Here is a 16,997-nt window from a genome sequence, read left to right as displayed (position 1 = left end):
TATTTATTCCTCTTTTTCTTTTTTTTTTTTTTTTTTTTTTTTGAGACAAGGTCTCACTATGTAACCCACACTGTGCTTCAACGCTTGGCAATCTTCCTGCCTCAGCCTCCCAAGTGCTGGGATTACAAGCATGCACTCGGCTCTTCTAATCCTTCTCAGTGGTCAATCCTTTAGTAATAGCTCATGTTTTGCTGTTGTTGTTGTTGTTGTTAAATTTCCCTCTTCAAATTATTGGTATGGTTCTTGTCATCTAAATGGATCATTAGTGACATACACAGAATTAGGACCAGAAGTGGGCTTTGTCCCCTACCTCCCAGTCACACTACTAAAAGTCATCCTTGCTACTTCCTGCTTATTGGATACAGTCAGCATGATGCCACTCACAAGAAAGGTGATGTCCTGTGCAGCATCTGTGCGTCCACGTCATAGGACAGAACGGAAGTGACGGGGCACTGCCTCGAGACCGCACGGGGCACTGTTGGCCCTGCCAGGTAAGAGCGAGCTGCCGCTGGTGGTTTCTTCAAACTGGTTTGGAGGCAGGGGCTGTGACCAGGCTAACAAGTGAAGATCCTACACCTGCTTATAATCATCCACAGTCTCTCCTTCCAGGGTCTGCTCCGCCTCCGGAAGGCTGAACAGCCCAGTGAGGACCTGCTCAACATCAGCACTCCGCTTCTTTCAAGACCGTGACAGTGGCATTCACCTCTGCAGCGCCGCAGGGATGCAGTGGGGCCTCTGGTTTAACATTTTGGTAGGCAGAGGCTCTACCTGGTTCCAGGCGTGTTTATTCCAATTACATTCGTAACATGGGAAATAGCCACAGGTTGGCTCCACACAACCAGTGGGCACACAGTGAGGAGACTTTAAAGGTTCCATCTGCATAGGGAGTTCAGGGCTACCCTGCACTACAAAGCAAGACCTTTCTCAAAAAACAAACAAAAACACCTCCCCCTCCAAAAAATTCTAGTCAGATGAGTAACTGAAAGAACACACGGTCTGCTGTTCATTCACTAGGCCACTAGAATTATGGTTGACTTTTCTTACCTTTAAAAAGTCTTTGCTCCCCTCAGCATTTTATATGTGCAATTTTTTAAAGGCGAGCGATACAAAAGTTTTCGGTCTCACCTGCTGCTCTTTCCTAAGGAACATCTCAATCTCCATGTGGATTCGGTTCTCCTCTTCGGTCTTCATCCTCACTTTCTGTAAGCACGAGAATCGATGCTAGGATCTGTGGCCGAGGCCGGACACTGAAGCCAGGAGGCGACAGGCCTGGGCCCATGGCCAGCGGGGACTGGGAGGAGGCATCGCTCTGGGGCTGCAGGTCGGTTCCACTCAGCCCCATCCAGTCACCGATGCTACAGAGCCAGTGCTGACCTCAGGGAAGCACATGCAGGGGCCCTGGGGACAAGGACCGGCATCCGGCCACCTCGAAGGTGGCTTCCATAGAAGGAGAAAAACAATGCTCCAAGGCCCCGAGGTTCTGAGGTTCTAGAACACACAACCACAGCACGCGAGAGGTGTGTGTCGTCAGGGCGGAAGGCACCACTGCAGACGACACCTCTGCCGATGGCTGTGCCCACCCTGGCCCCTGACTGTCCCTCTCGTCACATAGCATCCTCTCACGAAGGCCACCCTTCTCTTTCCCCTGGGAGTGTTACGGGACTTCTCGGCTCCCTGGGCTTTGGCTTTGAGGTTCTGCAGGTCTCCCGTTCTGCACTACGGGTCCTGGGGAGTTCATGGGCCTCTGCCTGTGGTCACCCTGTGTCCCGAGACAGGAAGAGCACCCAGGAGGCTGAGGCGTGAGGAGCTCACCTGTGTCCCCCAAGTTAAGTGACCAGTGTAAGACAAGCAGGAGTACAGGCTTTGGCTCATCGGGATCTCTGCTTGCAAATACTTCCATGTCATTTCATCTGCTTTTAGCCTCGAGTGTTGGGGGCTGATAGGTGGAGGAAACCCATCCCCCTGCCCCTTTGCTGGCTGAGACAGTGTCAGGACCGGCCCCACCCCGGGGCTTTCTTTTTTCCCCTTTGTTGCTGGGGGCTGAACCTAGGGCCTGGCCCATGACAGTCCCGGAACCCCGGGGTAAAATACTGAGCTGTGGTCACCTCAATCTCCTCCAGCAAGACCTCCTCAGTCCGGTTGCACTTTTTCTGGGTCTGGGCGATCTGCAGCTCGGTGTTCTTTTTCATGTAGTGATTCTCCAGGTTGGTTTTTGCCTTCATCTCTTGCAGCTGGTCCTTGAGGTGGGCAATGTATTCGTTTCGGCTCTGCAGAAGAAAGACCAGTAGGTTTCTAAATGCAGAGTACCTTCTACCTCCATGCAGTCTGGTCAGTGGCTTCAGCTTAGCCTCCTGGCATGTGAATCGAAAAGCGACTGCGACTATTATTCTGCTGTCACACTGAGGGAAGCTAAGCCCATAATCATGGAGAGTATAAATTAAAACAAAAGATAACAAAAGTAATTCAAAGACCAGATGGGTGAACGAACACCTGGAATCCCAGCACCTGGGAGGCTGAGGCAGGAGGATTGCCATGAGTTTGAGGTCTGTCTGGGCTACATAGCAAGATTCTGTCCCAAAAAGAAAAAAGGAATGTTCACAAATGTCAGGTGTGGTGGCACATGCCTGTAATCTCAGCACTTAGGAGGCTGAGGCAAGAAGATCGCCACGAGTTTGAGGCCATCCTGGGCTACCTATCGAGACTCTGTCTTAAAAAAATAAAAACCGAAAGATTTTCACTGAGAAAAGCTCTGCCTTCACACAGCCTCGAATCCTGACCGTGTGCAGAGCCTGCACCTTGGTCCTCGACCAGGGTCTGAGGGCCGGTTTCCTGGCAGACCCAACGCTACTCCTGAGCTCCAAAACTGCACCAGACCTCACTTCCTGGACTTGTTCTTGAATTCACAGAAGCACGATTTAGTAGTGGAAAGAAAACCGTCAACCACAGCTCAGAAAGCAGCGAGGGCGGCCGCGGCAATGTGTGTCATCGGCTTTTCACAGTAGTGTCCACACCGTGAGGGAGCGGCTCTGGGGAGTGGAGACGCTGGAGCTGGTCTCACCTGGCCCGGCCGCTTTGGTTGGATTAAAAGGAGACGGGAGTAATCCGTTGGAGTCATAAAAGCCATACACAATGGTACAGCCGTGGATAGGAAATTAGCATTAGGCCGCGTCCCTAAGAGTCCTAACCCAACCCTGAGCTACCCGCGTCTCCCATTCAGGGTCTCGGGCCCCAGCCCTGCCCTGCTGTCATTTCCCTGTGAGCTGCCCCCTCCCAGCACAAGGTCAGTTCTCTTATCTCCCTTCCATAATAAATGCCACAGCCCTCGCTGCCCCGGAGTGAATGGGTCCTCGCTGGTGCCCCTGAACGGCACGGGCTGCCGCAGATGTCCAGCATCGTGGCGGGTCCCGCTGTAGGAACACTTCAGTGTCCCTGCCTGTAGTAGTCACAGGACCTGCTCCTACTGTCCCATCGTGTTTTATGGCACCCTGTCATCACTGTTGAGACGGATGACACACCATTAAGAAGCTGTTAAAAACAGGTGAGCTGCTTGGCAAGGTGGTGCACGCCTGTGACCCCGACTTGGGAGGCTGAGGCAGGAGGGTCACTGGAAGTTCGAGGCCAGCCTGGGCTACATAGTGGTGGTGTGGCCGGGGTGAGTGACAGCGGACTGAGAGTTCCAGGGTCCTAGGGTCCTCAGACTTCTGCTCCCGGCTCCTCACTCCCTCGTGTAAGTGCAAAAGCTGCTGAGAAGCACTAATCTTTCACATACAGCTCTTCTTGGCCTGAGAAATTGGCTGCTGCCCACTTCCCCAGCTCAGCCGCTCCTGGTGCTACTAAGGGCTGCTCACCTGTACTTCAGCCTGCCGTTCTTTCTTAACATTAATCAGCTGTTTTTGAAGAGATTTTATCATTTTTCGTCCCTTTTCTTCCCTACAAAAAATCAGAACAATTTGTGAAATGGGGTCTCCGAGCCCTTGGGTGCACGGGACCCTGCCCACTGCAGAGCTGGTTGGAGCCTGGAATTCTGGCTCAGGAGGCGGGGGGACCGCGTCCACACCCTCAGGAGCCCTGCTGAGCCCCTGGGTTTGTGTTAGCCACCGGGAAGAAGACTTTTCCGACAGGCCAGGGATGTAGCTCAGTGGTTCCGCTGCCTGCCTCACAAGCGCGAGGACCTGAGTTCGATCCCTGGTACCAAAACAAAACAACAAAAAAGAAGACTTTTCTGGCTTCTCAAGTGTTATATCTAAAATATCTGCTGCTGAGAAAAAGTGAGAAAGAGGAAGAACAAGAACCTGCTCTATCTGAACTATTACATGTTTGCACCACCATGCCAAGCTATCCTTGCAGATTCAGATAACTAAGGCCACAGAAACCTGAATTACTGTTGCAGATGATCTAGGAGTAGAACCCACACTTCCGACTTCTAGTTATCTTTCTTGGAAAGTATATATTTGGTTTGCTTTAGAAATCAAGGACTTCAGTCAGAGTTCTATTCCATTCGATTCCATTCTATTTATTTATTTTTTGACAGTGTCTCATGGTGTCACCCAGGGCGTTAAGCCTCCTGCCTCAGCCTCCCAAAGTGCTGGGATTACAGGTGTCTGCCACTACACTTGGCTTGCTAAGAGTTTTATACAATTTTAAAACATAAAGCAGAGCTGGGCATGGTGGCAATCCCTATAGTCCCAGCTCCTTGAGAGGCTGAGACAGGAGGATCACCTGAGCCCAGGAGTTTGAGGCCAGCCTGAGTAACATAGTGAGATTGTGTGCATGCACACATCCAAGCCCGCGTGCGCGCACGCGCACACACGCACACACACACACACACACACACACACACACACACAGCAAATCCGCTGCTCTGACCTGGCAATGACATCATAGAAGTGCATCTTGCTTTCCTTTTCTTTGCGCAGGGCTTGTAGCAGGCTCATGAAAGTTCCTGACTCTTGCAACTCCTCCATGGTGCTTGCAATGACATCGCTGAAAAACTGCCTGTGAAGAGACACAGGTAAGATCTAGTTCCCTAGCTTCACAGGGGCTAAAGAAGTGACACAAGGTAAAACCTAGAAAGAGCATCTCAGCTAAGACGGAATTAATGCAGGGATCATTTAGCCTGAGAAAACTATTAATAAGCGGGACATAGTGGCTCTCACCTGTAAACCCAGATACTTGGGAGGCTGAGGCAGGAGGATCACAGGTTCAAGAACGCTTGAACCTAGGCAATTTAAAGGACCTTGTCTCAAAAAAATTGGTGGGGGGGGAGCTGGGGATTTAGCTCAGTGGTTCTGCCACCTTCCTCACAAGCGCAAAGTTCTGAGTTTAATTCCATTTTTAAAGGGCTGTGGCAAAAGGACACAGAATAAACAGTCTTAGCTTTGTAGGTCACATGTCCTTTTTTCATTTGTTTGGGTTATTTTTGTGGTTGTTTTGAGGTAGGATCTTGGTATATAGTCCAGACTGGCCTCAAACTCGAAGTAGTTCCCCCAGTGCTGGGGTTTCAGGGCTTTACCACCACACCTGGCTACGCGTTGTCCTTTAGAGCAACACAGCTCTACGGTGACAGCATGAAAGCAGCCTCTAAATTTATTTATTTATTTTTCTTTTTATTGACTTTATTGGTACATTCTAGGTATACAGTACAGTTACATTCATTACTGGGATCTTGTACCTTTACATGACAGGTCTTGGTTCTCATTTTTTCCCCTTGTGCAGCCTCTAAATTTAGACAGTATAATCCCAGCACTTGTGAAGCTGAGGCAAGCGGATCTCTGCGAGATCTAGGCCAGCCTGGACTACATAGTGAGACCATCTCAAAAAAAAAAGAAAAGAAAAAATGTAGATAGTGTGTGAACAAATGGGCAATGTTGTGTTCTAAGAAAACTCATGAGCAGCCTTCCAGGGGCTGGGGATACAGCTCATTGTTAGTATCAAAAAGAGATCAACAAGGGCTGGGGATTTAGCTCAGTGGTTCCACCTCCTGCCTCTCACAAGCCCAAGGTCCCGAGTTCAATCCCTGGTACCTCCCCACCCCCAAAAAAAGGGGGAGATCAACAAGCTAGACATCTAGGCATGATGGTGCTTGCCTATAATCCCTGCTTTCTGGAGGCTGAGGCAGGAAGATTGCCATGAGTTCAAGGATAGCCTGAACTGCATAGCGAGACCCTGTCTCAAAAAAACAAAAACAAACAGAAAACCAGACTTTGGGCCCAATATAGCTAGTGACCTCGGGTAATTCAAATAAACTCTTATTTTCCAAATGCCATGAAGTTACACCTACACCCTCTTTTAAACTCCACTGGCTTGTTTGAACTCAACAAAGACACTAAGTAGTAAGCAACAGAAACTGAGACTGCCTTTAAGAAACCCTCAGGATTTCTCAGGCACACCTACGTTCCTAGCATTCTGGGAGGCTGGAGCAGGACAATCTCACTAGTCTCCGAGAATTAGTGACTGAGTGAGACCTTTTTCACAACAAAAAATAAAAATACTCAGAGCCTTGTGTATGCTGAGCATGAGCTCTACCACTGTCTAACACCCGCAGCCCTGTTCTCAGTTTTATTTATTTTTTAGTTTTATTTATTTATTTTTGAAACAAAGTCTCTGCCAGGTGTGGTGGTGCCTGCTGTAGTCCCAGGCTGAAGCCGTAGGACTGCTGTGAGTTTGAGTTTAAGGCCAGCCTGGACTGCACATCGAGACCCTGTTTCAAACAAACAAACAAACAAAAAAAACCAAAACACAACAAAGTCTCAATACATAGTTCAGGCTGGCCTTGAGCTCACTGTGATCCTCCTGCCTCAGCCTCCCGAGTGTGGGGATTCCAGGCGTGTGGAACCACGCTGGACTCTAGCTCCTGGAACAGGTTCTCAGCCTTCACCTGTCGCTCTGCGTTTTCTTCAGCATCTCTGCAGTCCTGATGGCCTGTGCTGCAGGTGTTTTAAAGGCAAGATCATGCATTTTGTTCAGCTCCTCAGCCAGCTGGCCTCCTGGTCTGACTTCAGGTGATGCTGGTCCTTTCAGTAGTAACGGAGCGGATATTTTCCTTCCAGTCAAGAGCACCGGCGGTTTGTCTGGGCTCTTGTTTCTCTAAAAGCAAATGATAGAAAGTGAAGACACGGTACTCCAAGAAAGAGGGTCTTGCCTACACGTTCCAACCTTGCTTTACCCTATTAGTACACTATAGTCCAAGAAAATGTGCCCTTTAGCCACAGAAAACCAGCTGTCCCACCATTCCTTCTGTCATTCCCCAAAGGGGAGTTCAGGGCTGAGGGTGAAGCTCTTTGTAGAGGTATCTTATTTTTTATTTTTGCTGTATTGGTGAGTGATCAAGTTCAGTCACTCTCTGTCACTGAGCTACATCCCAGCACTTTAAAGTGAGGTTTATATTGTGAGACGGTTTTGGTGGCACACACCTGTAATCTAAGCCTCAGGAGGCTGAGGCAGGGGGATCTCTATGAGTTCAAGGCCAGCCTGAACAACAACAACAAAATTTTTAGTTTTTTTAATTTTTTTTTTTTGGTACCGGGGATCGAATTCAGGTCCTTGTGCTTGCAAGGCAGGCGGTGGAACCACTGAGCTAAATCCCCAGAACTGGTTGTTTTTGTTTTGAGACAGAGTCTTGCTAAGCTGTCTAGGCTGTCCTCCAACTGGCAACCCTCAGCCTCTTAAGTAACTGGGACTACAGGTGTGTACCACCGTAGCTGGGTAAAGCACATCTTTAATATATGCAAGACCCTAGGTTCAATCCTCAGCATTCCATACATGTGCGCGTGCACACACACACACACACACACGCACATACACACGCACACACACACGAAGTTCCTTGTGAAATTATGTTAGAAGGCACTCACCATATTGTAATTTATTGTAAAATATGGGGTTTGGGAGGGAAGAGACAGAGGGAAGAGATCTTGGCTCATTTCAAAGTTTTTTGGGTGGGGGACAGTACTGGAAACTTGACCCAGGGCCTTTGCACTGAGCAACAGTCCCAATCCATTTATTTTTTATTTGGAGACAAGGTCTCACTAAATCACTAGGTTACGCAGGCCGGGAACAAACTTGCAATCCTCCTGCCTCAGCCTCTCGAGTGCTGGGATTACAGGCGTGTGCCACCATGTCCACCAGGAAGAGCATAAACATTTGGTGGGCATGGTGCCACATACCTATAATCCCAGCACTCTGGGAGGCTGAGGCAGGAGGAGCAGGAGTTCAAACCCAGTGTGGGCAACTGACTCAGTGAGATCCTATCTGAAAATGTAAACCTTTTATAAAAAAGGGGCTGGGCATGTAATGTAGCTCAGGGCAAAGGCCTTGACTTTAACTCTAGTACCAAAGGGGGAAAAGGGGTTTGAAAATATATAGGCTTTGGTCCCCCCCAAAATAAAAAAAAAAAACTGCTTCCTACTAAATTAAGATTCATGATAACTCCTTGGGGCTGAGGGGTCCAAAACATCATTGAAAACGTAATGGCTGACGTCACAGCATGGCTAGACATTCGCAAAAGCTGTAGCACATTCATTCAGGACAGCAATGCGGACAGAAGCGGCTGAAATACTCCCCCTGGTGGCCAGTTATTTCCTAGCAGCTGAGGAAAGGGCTGGGACCCAGGAAGCTGGGTGAGCGGTTCTCAGCCGCTTGGTCTCGGCGCACACACACCGGTCCTGCAGCGCTAGGAGGGAGCTCGAGGGCCCTGTGGACACCGAGCCCCGTGTGAAGGGGCGCCCTACGTGCAAGTGGTCCGTGGGCATCCTCTGCACAGGCTCCTCTCGAGGTTACTTAGTATCAAATCTAAGGCCGGGGATTTAGCTCAGTGGTGCTGCTACGAGGTACGAAAAAATAATAATAGTAGCGAATATAAATGTCATGGTGGTCACACTATTGTTCAGGAAACATATCTGAATACGTTTTTTCTTCTTTTTGCTTTTTGGTTTTTTGAGACAGGGTCTTGCTGTGTTGTTCAGGCTGGGCTTGAACTCACTATGGAGCCCATGCTGGCCTCGAGCATAGAGTGATCTTCCTGCTTCAGCCTCCCCCTGTGCTGGGATCACAGGAGTGCACCAGACACAATTCTTTTCTGAATATTTTCTGTCTGAGGCGGGTTGCACGGTTCTCCGTGTGGAGGGCCAACTGTACCGTCTCATACAGATGCAAATGGCGGTCCTTTCTAAGTAACACCACTGTCCTGGTAAGGGCTGTCTGCGTCTCGGGTGGCTATGGCCGTTTCCCTTCCATCAGTTGAGAGCAGGTGCAGACCATTCGCACAGCCTCTCCCTGGCCCTTTCCCTGTGAAGGCGCAGGTGCGTATGTGCGTGAGCGCACGTGGTGAGGGACGGGGGGCGGGGGAGACGCTTCCCACCCTCCACTCACCAGCGCGGTGCTCTGCCTCCCCTCCAGCGGCCGTGGCATGATGTAGCCAAGGATGGACAGCTGGTCGCTGGCGTCCTCCAGCACCACGGAGACGGCGAGCACCTCCAGCAGGGACAGCCCCGCGGCTGCCTCGGGGCTGCCTTGGGCCTCATGGGCCTCAGCTGTAGGTAGCACTGGCTCGGATGGCCAGGCTGCTGGAGGGGCGGGTGCAGCATCCACACTGTCTCTGAGGAAAGAATACAGAAAAATAAGTCTATGAGCAACGTTTCAGAAACACAGGAGGCGAGTAATCCCAGTGATCCCAGGGATCCTCAGGAGACTGAGGCAGGAGGACACTGTGAGTTTGAGGCCAGCCTGGGCTACATAGTGAGACCCTGTCTCAAAAAAACAAAAAGAAAAACAAATGAAAGAAGGAATTTGCATGGGATTCTGCTAAATACCGTTTGCCTGGACAGACCAAAGGCCAACAACTTACTGTTTCCTAGAAATAGGTAGCTCTTGCTGGGTGTTGTGCACACCTGTAACTCCAGCTGCTCGGGAGACTGATACAGGAGGGTCACAAGTTTGAGGCCAGCCCAGGAAACTCGGCAAGACTCAGTCCCAAAAATAAAACACAGCTTTTAAAAAGGGCTGGGGCTACAGCTCAGTGGTAGAGTGCTTTGCCTCGCATGCCTGTGGCACTGGGTTCAATCCCAGCACCAGGAGGGAGGGAGCATGTGAAGGAAGGCAGACAATGTGACCCGTGGCATTTGGCTATGCTTAGTTTAAATTTGGCCAAAAGCACTGTCATTCACAAGCCACATCATTAGAGGCCAACCGGAAGTGTCTGATTAGAGAGAGACAGAAGGATCTCACTCTCTGGGACCTCCGTCCTGGTGTCTTCGTTGCCTCACATGGAGGGGAACTAATCTGTGTGACCAAGAGGCCATTGTGAGAGTAACCTCGGGACTTCCAGAGCCAGGCGACAAAAGCCAGGGCAGTCTCCTCCTGCTGGCCTCCGTGCTGCCCGGGGGATCCCAAGTCCCCTCCTCCCGCCAGTGAGCCTCCTGGAAGCTGCCCACAGCCCTGGCTCATGCAGCCTTCATGGAGAGCTGACCCGCAGGCACTGTGAGCAGGAGCGCAGCCTGTATTTTAGGTCACTGCATGCCAGGACATCTTGTTTCACAGCAGAGGGTGTCTGCAGAAACTTCACAGGCAGAATAAAAAATATACAGATAAATACACACACACACACACACACACACACACACACACACACACACTGGAATTCTGAACATACTGTTCTTCCATTCTTCTGTAGATTTGTCAGCCTCCACGGTATGTTTACAATTTCAGAAAAATGCAGTCACCTGAAATGAGGATACGATGAGATTTAAGGGGTGCTGAGTGATGTTTCAGTTATTTCTATGCCTTTTTTTTCCTTTTTGTACCGGGGATCGAACTTAGGACCTTGCACTTGCGAGGCAGGCAGGATGCCACTGAGCTAAATCCCTAGCTCTTTTTAAAAATTTTTATTTTCAGACAGGGTCTTGCTGTGTAGGCCAGGCTGGCCTCGAAGTCGTGGCAATCCTCCTGCCTCAGCCTCTGGAGAGCTGGGATTACAGACACGTGCCATCATATCCAACTCAATGCCTTTTCATAAAGAGTAAATAAAAGAGTTCCAGAGCTGTGGCTCATCCCCTCATGTTTATCAGTGGAGAGCAGTCCGTGGGGTGGAAAAACCACTGGTAGTGAGGGATTCAGGTCTCTGAACCATCAGCTTAATTACTGGTCTACTTAAGGGAGCCATAGTGGTACAGGATCCTCAGTCTCCTAGGTGATCTTTAAATAGAGTTCTAAAGAGATAAAACCCTCTCCTGAGGGAGGAGTGTTTACTCAAATGAAGGAGACAAAAGAACTGTTTTTGTTTGTTTGTTTTTGTTTTTCTGGTACTAGGGATTCAGTTGTGACCTTATGCTGCCAGGCAGGCATAGTGACGCCGAGCTAAAACCCCAGCGGAGAACTCTGCATTTTTGGTAGTGTAGTATCCGTCTTTAAATTCGAGCCATACAAGGGCAACCTACAGCACAGTTTAATATTCCAGGAAGGCTCTCTTCCCACCACCCGCTTTTTGTGGCTGTTGTTTAGACTGGTCTGAGAACTTGGGATCATCCTGCCTCAGCCTCCGCTTATTGTCGTGCTTCTTTTAATCTCTGCCTCCCCCCAACTTTTTTTCTTCTTTGATACAGGGTCTCGTTGTGTAGTTCAGGCTGGCCTTTGAACTACTCTATAGCCCAGAGACTGACCTGGAAATACTGGGCTCAAGCGATTCTCCCCGTCCCAGCCTCCTGAGTATTAGTTGAGACCACAGGCGCGCGCCAACATGCCCCGCATTTAAGTCATTTCTTTAACGCTATAAAAGAGTAAATAAGAAAAAAAGATAAAAAGAATCCGACTATCCGCTCATTCTACTGCAGTGGGGAAGAGGGACAGACCGCCTTATGTTCGCAAATGGGCGTTAAATATCCCAGGCTGGGCGTTCGGTATCCAGAAGTACCTTTTAGGGTACGGCCGGGATGGACAACACCTCCCAGTTAAACCGTTGGTATAGCAACGCACAACCTTTTTTTTTTTTAAGGGGGACCTTTTCCTTTGCTGCCTTAGATGGCTACTGTAGTGCCTCTCTCAAATCCCAAATACTGAATAGTGCAACTAAATATTGACATGAAAGGACTTTGGGAAAGAACCCTAGGAGTGCTGTTCAATGTGGTGAAATGCTCTTTTTGTAGCGTGTTTTTCCGGCGTTCGCGGAGGACGTCTAAAAGAGGGGCGGGGCGGGGAAGTTTTTTCCCACAAGGCCACGCGGTGGGGCCTCGCCCTCCTCTTTCCGCCATCTTGGAGCCTGTGGAGGTGAGGGTGATTCCGGGTATTGAACTTGGGGGCAAATAACCAGGGTCTGTTTTCCCATATACCGCGGCGAGGGCCTGGGGCGTCTCGGAGATTCTACCATCCAGTGATTTCCGTGCATTCCAAGAGCATGGAGGACGGGATGGGGGAGATGCAAAGCAGATAGTGCTGTATCCCTCACGCCGGGAGAACCGAGTGCCCGGGTAATCGGAGTTGGTTCCTGGGAGTAGTGAAGTAGATAACTCTTCGGGTGTCTACAGTTGCCCAGAGAGCGGTGGCTCCTTTAGGCTGATTTTCCCCATGTGTTCCCACTTCAAAGCTATCTTTGTCCACAATCACCAGCTTCTCAGCCACTGCTTCAAAAACCCGTGTGGCTCATTGCTTCATAAATCTTCATTTTAAAACTAATTCGGACTACTGATAGCGGCCTGAACTCTCTCAGCATTTTCTACTGAAGCCTGTAGTAATTAGCGTGTTGCTGTGGCACTTAGTTTTATTTTCGTTTTGCAGTTTGCTTTAGCTGTCAGTTCAGTCCTCTGCGGTTTGAATGAGTTGCCAGGGGGTGCCCCTAATATAGATGCCATGGCGTAATTAAGTTTCCTCAGAGTAACCCAGAACGCCGATCAACGGATTTGGTTAACATGCTTAATGAAGTAGCAAGAAATTAAAAGGGGAAAAACAAATTGGTTCTAAACAGTCATTTTTATTTAAGGTCTGCTGGGAACAGGACTTCTGAAAGGCAAATATGTCTGGAAGGTAAACGTTTTAAATATACTTTGTTTTTCATTTCAATGTAGACCTTAATGAGCTTGAAATTAGTGGGAAAATACTTGGTGTTTGCTGTAGATGACTTTTGAGCAACAAACAGTGCATTACAAGTCAAATTATATTGGTGGTTTGTTGGAGATAAACGAGATTATTATTATTATTACTATTATTATTATTATTATTTTGGTACCGGGGATAACGAGAACTTTTTAACAGCTTGTGTTTAATGTGGATTTTGTGTGTCTTTAGACTGTGGTGCAAGGCCATTTTTGCTGGCTATAAGCGAGGTCTCCGGAACCAAAGGGAACACACAGCTCTTCTTAAAATTGAAGGTGTTTATGCCCGCGATGAAACTGAATTCTACTTGGGCAAGAGATGTGCTTATGTGTACAAAGCGAAAAAGTAAGTTTACAGCTTGTTGTGCTTTTAAGTTTTTTACTTTATCTGCGTCAAGTTTTGTTTTTTTTTTTTTTTTCTGGTACCAGGGATCGAACTCTGGACCTTCTGCTTGAGAGGCAAGTGGTGGCACCACTGAGCTAAATCCCTGGCCAGTTTTTTTGTTGTTGTTGAAAGACCTGGGTAAAGTAATTGATACCATAGCTTCTACTTTGGTTTTAGAAAACTTAACAAAGTGAATAAAGGTTGTTGGCTAGTGTTTTATTTAGATATCTTCAGCCCTATCTGTGAATTGTTTCAAGGAAGGAGTTAATTTCTTTGTACTCAAGGATTTACAAAATATTTCTCACGTGTTAATTCACTTTAATTCCTGTTACAGTAATTTTTTTTTTTTTTTGGAACAGGGTCTCAGTGTGTAGTTGAGACTGACCTGGAACTCACTAGGTAGCCCAGACTGGTCTCGAACTCCTAGGGAGAGTTCCTAGCGAGAGAGTGCCTGCTTCAGCCTCCCGAGTGCTGGGATTACAGACCTGTGCCATCACTCCCGGCAGTAATTTTTTTTTTTTTTATTTGAGATAGGGTCTCCCTGTGTAGTTCAGGCTGGCCTCAAACATGGAGTAATCCCCCTCCTTCAGCCTCCCGAGTGCTAAGATTAAAGTGTGTGCCCCCATGCCCAGCAATTTTAAAAATATTTTTATATGTTCTTTAAGGTGTTACATCTGTAGAACATTTGTTCCCCCAGCTCCAAGACTTAAACCCAGGACCTTGTGCATATTGTGCATACCTCTACCACTGAGCTGTAACCCTAGTTCAGAATGTTGGTTCTTGATCTTGGTTCCTAGCCCATTCCAGACCAGTTAACACTCTGGAGATGGAGCTCTGTGGTACACACTTGGCTAGCATGTGCAGGCCCTGGGTTCATGAGGCCATGTACCTTGCTTTAACTCCAGAATTCATCTCATTCCAGCAAAGCCAAAGACATTAAGGAGCCTCAAAGAACCTATTTACTGAGGGTTCCATGTTTCTGCTGTAATCCCAGCTAGAATTTGGCGCTTGGTGTCCTCATCACCATCTTGGAAGTTTTTCCTCTTTGGTCTTCAGGGCTCTGTTGGTTCTGTCTGTCCTAGTCTTACCCTAGTAATAGTTACTGTATCTAAGTAAAGGATATTCCAGGCATTTCTTACAGTTTCTCTGGCTAATCACTGTTGAGCCACTAGTCTAAAGGTTACAAAGAATTTGTAGCAAACTGTATCAGTAGCATAGTAGCCTGAGTTCTCATTCCTTTTCTGTCTACCTTTAAAATCAGCAACACAGTTACTCCAGGTGGCAAACCAAACAAAACCAGAGTGATCTGGGGAAAGGTAACTCGAGCCCATGGAAACAGCGGCATGGTTCGTGCCAAGTTCCGAAGCAACCTTCCTGCTAAGGCCATTGGACACCGAATCCGTGTGGTAAGGACAGTTACTAGAAGAGCGAGCCTCTGGAGTCAAACCAGACCTGAAGGGTTGGGCTGTGACCTCCCAAAGACTTGTGGTTATGAAGTGAAACTAGTAAATTGTGCTGCAAAATCAGTGACCATTATGTAAATGAGTATTACTGACCATCTGGGTTCTTTTCATGTTAAACGAAGGTGAAGGGCAAAATGTTCAAATGAATTGTGCCTGTTTTAGATTTCACTACAGCTGTCTGGAGAAAAAAGTGCTTTTTAAAAAGTTATTTTGTTGGGTGCTGACTAATTGCTAGAAAGTGCAAATTCAACACCCTTGCTTTTTTTGTTTTTTTTTAAACTGGGGATCGAATTTGGGTCCTTGTGCTTTCGAGGCAGGCAGCAGAACCACTGAGCTAAATCCCTGACTGTAACTCTTAATATTTACCATTTCCGTGGTGTCAGTCTTCTGGTAGAGTAGATGTCGTTAGCTTAATTTTGTACATAGAACAGATGCTCACATTCCTACATCTCAGGACTTTGGCACAAGTCTTGGCAGCCAGATACTGAGGTTTTCCTCAGGTAACTCCAGCTTTTTCTTTAGTTAGGGTCTATTTTAGTAGATAGTAATTTTGGGGCCTAGGGTACTGGTTGATTGGTAGGTTGTTTTTATTTTTATTTTTTTGTTACCAGGGATTGAACTCTGGTCCTTATGCTTGAGAGGCAGGTGGCAGAACCACTGAGGTAAATCCCTGGCCCTATTTTTATTTATTTATTTAATTAACTTTTAAAATAATTATTGTTTTATTTGTTTTTATTTTTTGAGATGGGGGTCTCATTTACATGTAGCTGAGACTGACCTGGAACTCACTATGTAGCCCATGCTGGTCTCTTAACTCAGCGATCCTCCTGCCTCAGCCTCCCGTGCACCACCACGCCTGGCTTACCTGTTTTTATTTTTTTGAGAAAGTGTCTCTGTGTAGTTCAGGCTGGCCTCAAACTGTTGGCAGTCCTCCTGCCTCATCCTCCTGAGTGCAGGCATACACCTCCATGCCCAGCATCCATAGGGTACTGTTGAACCCAGTGAATAATTGATACTTGTCAGGAGCGTTTTTAATTCAGTTATTAGAAGAAGCAAAAGTAAATGTACTTTGTGTGTTTCTTTGCAAGTGCAGGCTTTTAAGCATGTTCACCTAGAAGACAACTGTCATAAAAACTTGGTTCTCTTGCCCTTGCCCTAGGATATGTCATTTGATGTCTTTTCCAGATGAGTAATGAAATGACAGGAGAGTTACCCATATTAAGGTGCTCAGTACCGTTGGTAGATTTATATGACATTCACCTAATTTTTTTTTTTTCTTTTTTTCCCCACTAGATGCTGTATCCATCAAGGATTTAAACTAATGATAAAATAAAAATGGATTTATGCTCTTGTATTTTTTAAGTGGTTTTAAAAACTTTTTGTCCTGAATTATGTTGCCATGTGGGAAAGGTCCAGTATTTTCTGAGTACAAGGAATACAGGACGATAGGGGTTTTTCTGTGAGTACCAACACAAGGGCATATTGGGGAGGTTAAATCTGCTTTGGGGACGTGGAGCAAGAAGTATAAGCTCTCTCTTAGGAGCTGGGGGTGTGGGTCAGCGTGACCTGTGCAGTCTCGAGGCCCTGGTTGATTCTACAGCAGTGCAGAAAGGAAACCTAAAGCAGCGTGCAGTGGTCTGTACTTGTTCATTGCTGAATAGTGGGGAGGCTTAGCAGAAATGAGAGTGGGAACGATCCCATTGGGGATTGGATTGCTGGGCACGTCCTTGGGGTGTGTGACTTGGCGAACCATTTCACTGTGTCACTGGACAGAGTAGCCTTATACCGCCTCAGAAGAAACAGCACCAGTCAAGTGGCTTTCCTGGTTTCTTTTTACTTTGAGACAGTTTCACTAGGTTGCCGAGCCTGGCCACTGGTTCATCCTGCCTCTGCATCCCATATTGGGCGTACACACACGTGCTCACTCTACTAGTCTTGGTTTCATGTTTTAATAGAATGTGGTGCCCATTGAAGCATTTTAGCTTGTCACAAAGGAAGGTAAACCAGGCACCAGAATAGTTTAAAGTGATGTTAAAAAAACTTAAGGCCCAGGAATTGAGTGCAGTGGTG

The 16,997-nt window shown here is 47.7% G+C and overlaps 2 protein-coding genes across 3 annotated transcripts in view; one reads left to right on the top strand and one right to left on the bottom strand.

Annotated features, from left to right (window-relative positions):
- Iqcg (IQ motif containing G) overlaps positions 1-11,983 on the bottom strand; it is an 18,083-nt gene extending 6,100 nt beyond the window's left edge. Inside the window, exons 1-9 of the mRNA XM_010623972.2 lie at positions 11,906-11,983; positions 11,655-11,761; positions 10,649-10,718; positions 9,370-9,595; positions 6,878-7,086; positions 4,867-4,995; positions 3,849-3,930; positions 2,106-2,267; positions 1,126-1,200 (exon numbers count right to left, since the gene is read on the bottom strand). Coding sequence (XP_010622274.1) covers positions 1,126-1,200; positions 2,106-2,267; positions 3,849-3,930; positions 4,867-4,995; positions 6,878-7,086; positions 9,370-9,595; positions 10,649-10,659 — 894 coding nt within the window. The 5' untranslated portion in view covers positions 10,660-10,718; positions 11,655-11,761; positions 11,906-11,983. The remainder of the gene's footprint in view (positions 1-1,125; positions 1,201-2,105; positions 2,268-3,848; positions 3,931-4,866; positions 4,996-6,877; positions 7,087-9,369; positions 9,596-10,648; positions 10,719-11,654; positions 11,762-11,905) is intronic.
- Positions 11,984-12,192: 209 nt separating this feature from the next.
- On the top strand, positions 12,193-16,288 carry Rpl35a (ribosomal protein L35a). 2 transcript variants are annotated; one of them, XM_010623971.3, is made up of 5 exons: positions 12,193-12,258; positions 12,968-13,011; positions 13,273-13,425; positions 14,726-14,870; positions 16,221-16,288. In XM_010623971.3, exons 2-5 carry the CDS (start codon positions 13,001-13,003, stop codon positions 16,242-16,244), a joined length of 333 nt encoding a protein of 110 aa, XP_010622273.1. In that variant the 5' UTR covers positions 12,193-12,258; positions 12,968-13,000; the 3' UTR covers positions 16,245-16,288. The 2 variants fall into 2 exon arrangements, with proteins under 2 accessions (XP_010622273.1, XP_033618435.1); XM_033762544.1 differs by lacking the exon at positions 12,193-12,258 and adding an exon at positions 12,301-12,458.
- Positions 16,289-16,997: the final 709 nt, after the last annotated feature.

The sequence above is a fragment of the Fukomys damarensis genome, unplaced genomic scaffold (assembly GCF_012274545.1).
Source record: "Fukomys damarensis isolate Sample0158 unplaced genomic scaffold, DMR_v1.0_HiC HiC_scaffold_12, whole genome shotgun sequence".
Classification (NCBI taxonomy): Eukaryota; Metazoa; Chordata; class Mammalia; order Rodentia; family Bathyergidae; genus Fukomys; species Fukomys damarensis.
Note: the sequence above shows the minus strand (reverse complement) of the source record. Positions and strands in the feature narration are given on the sequence as shown.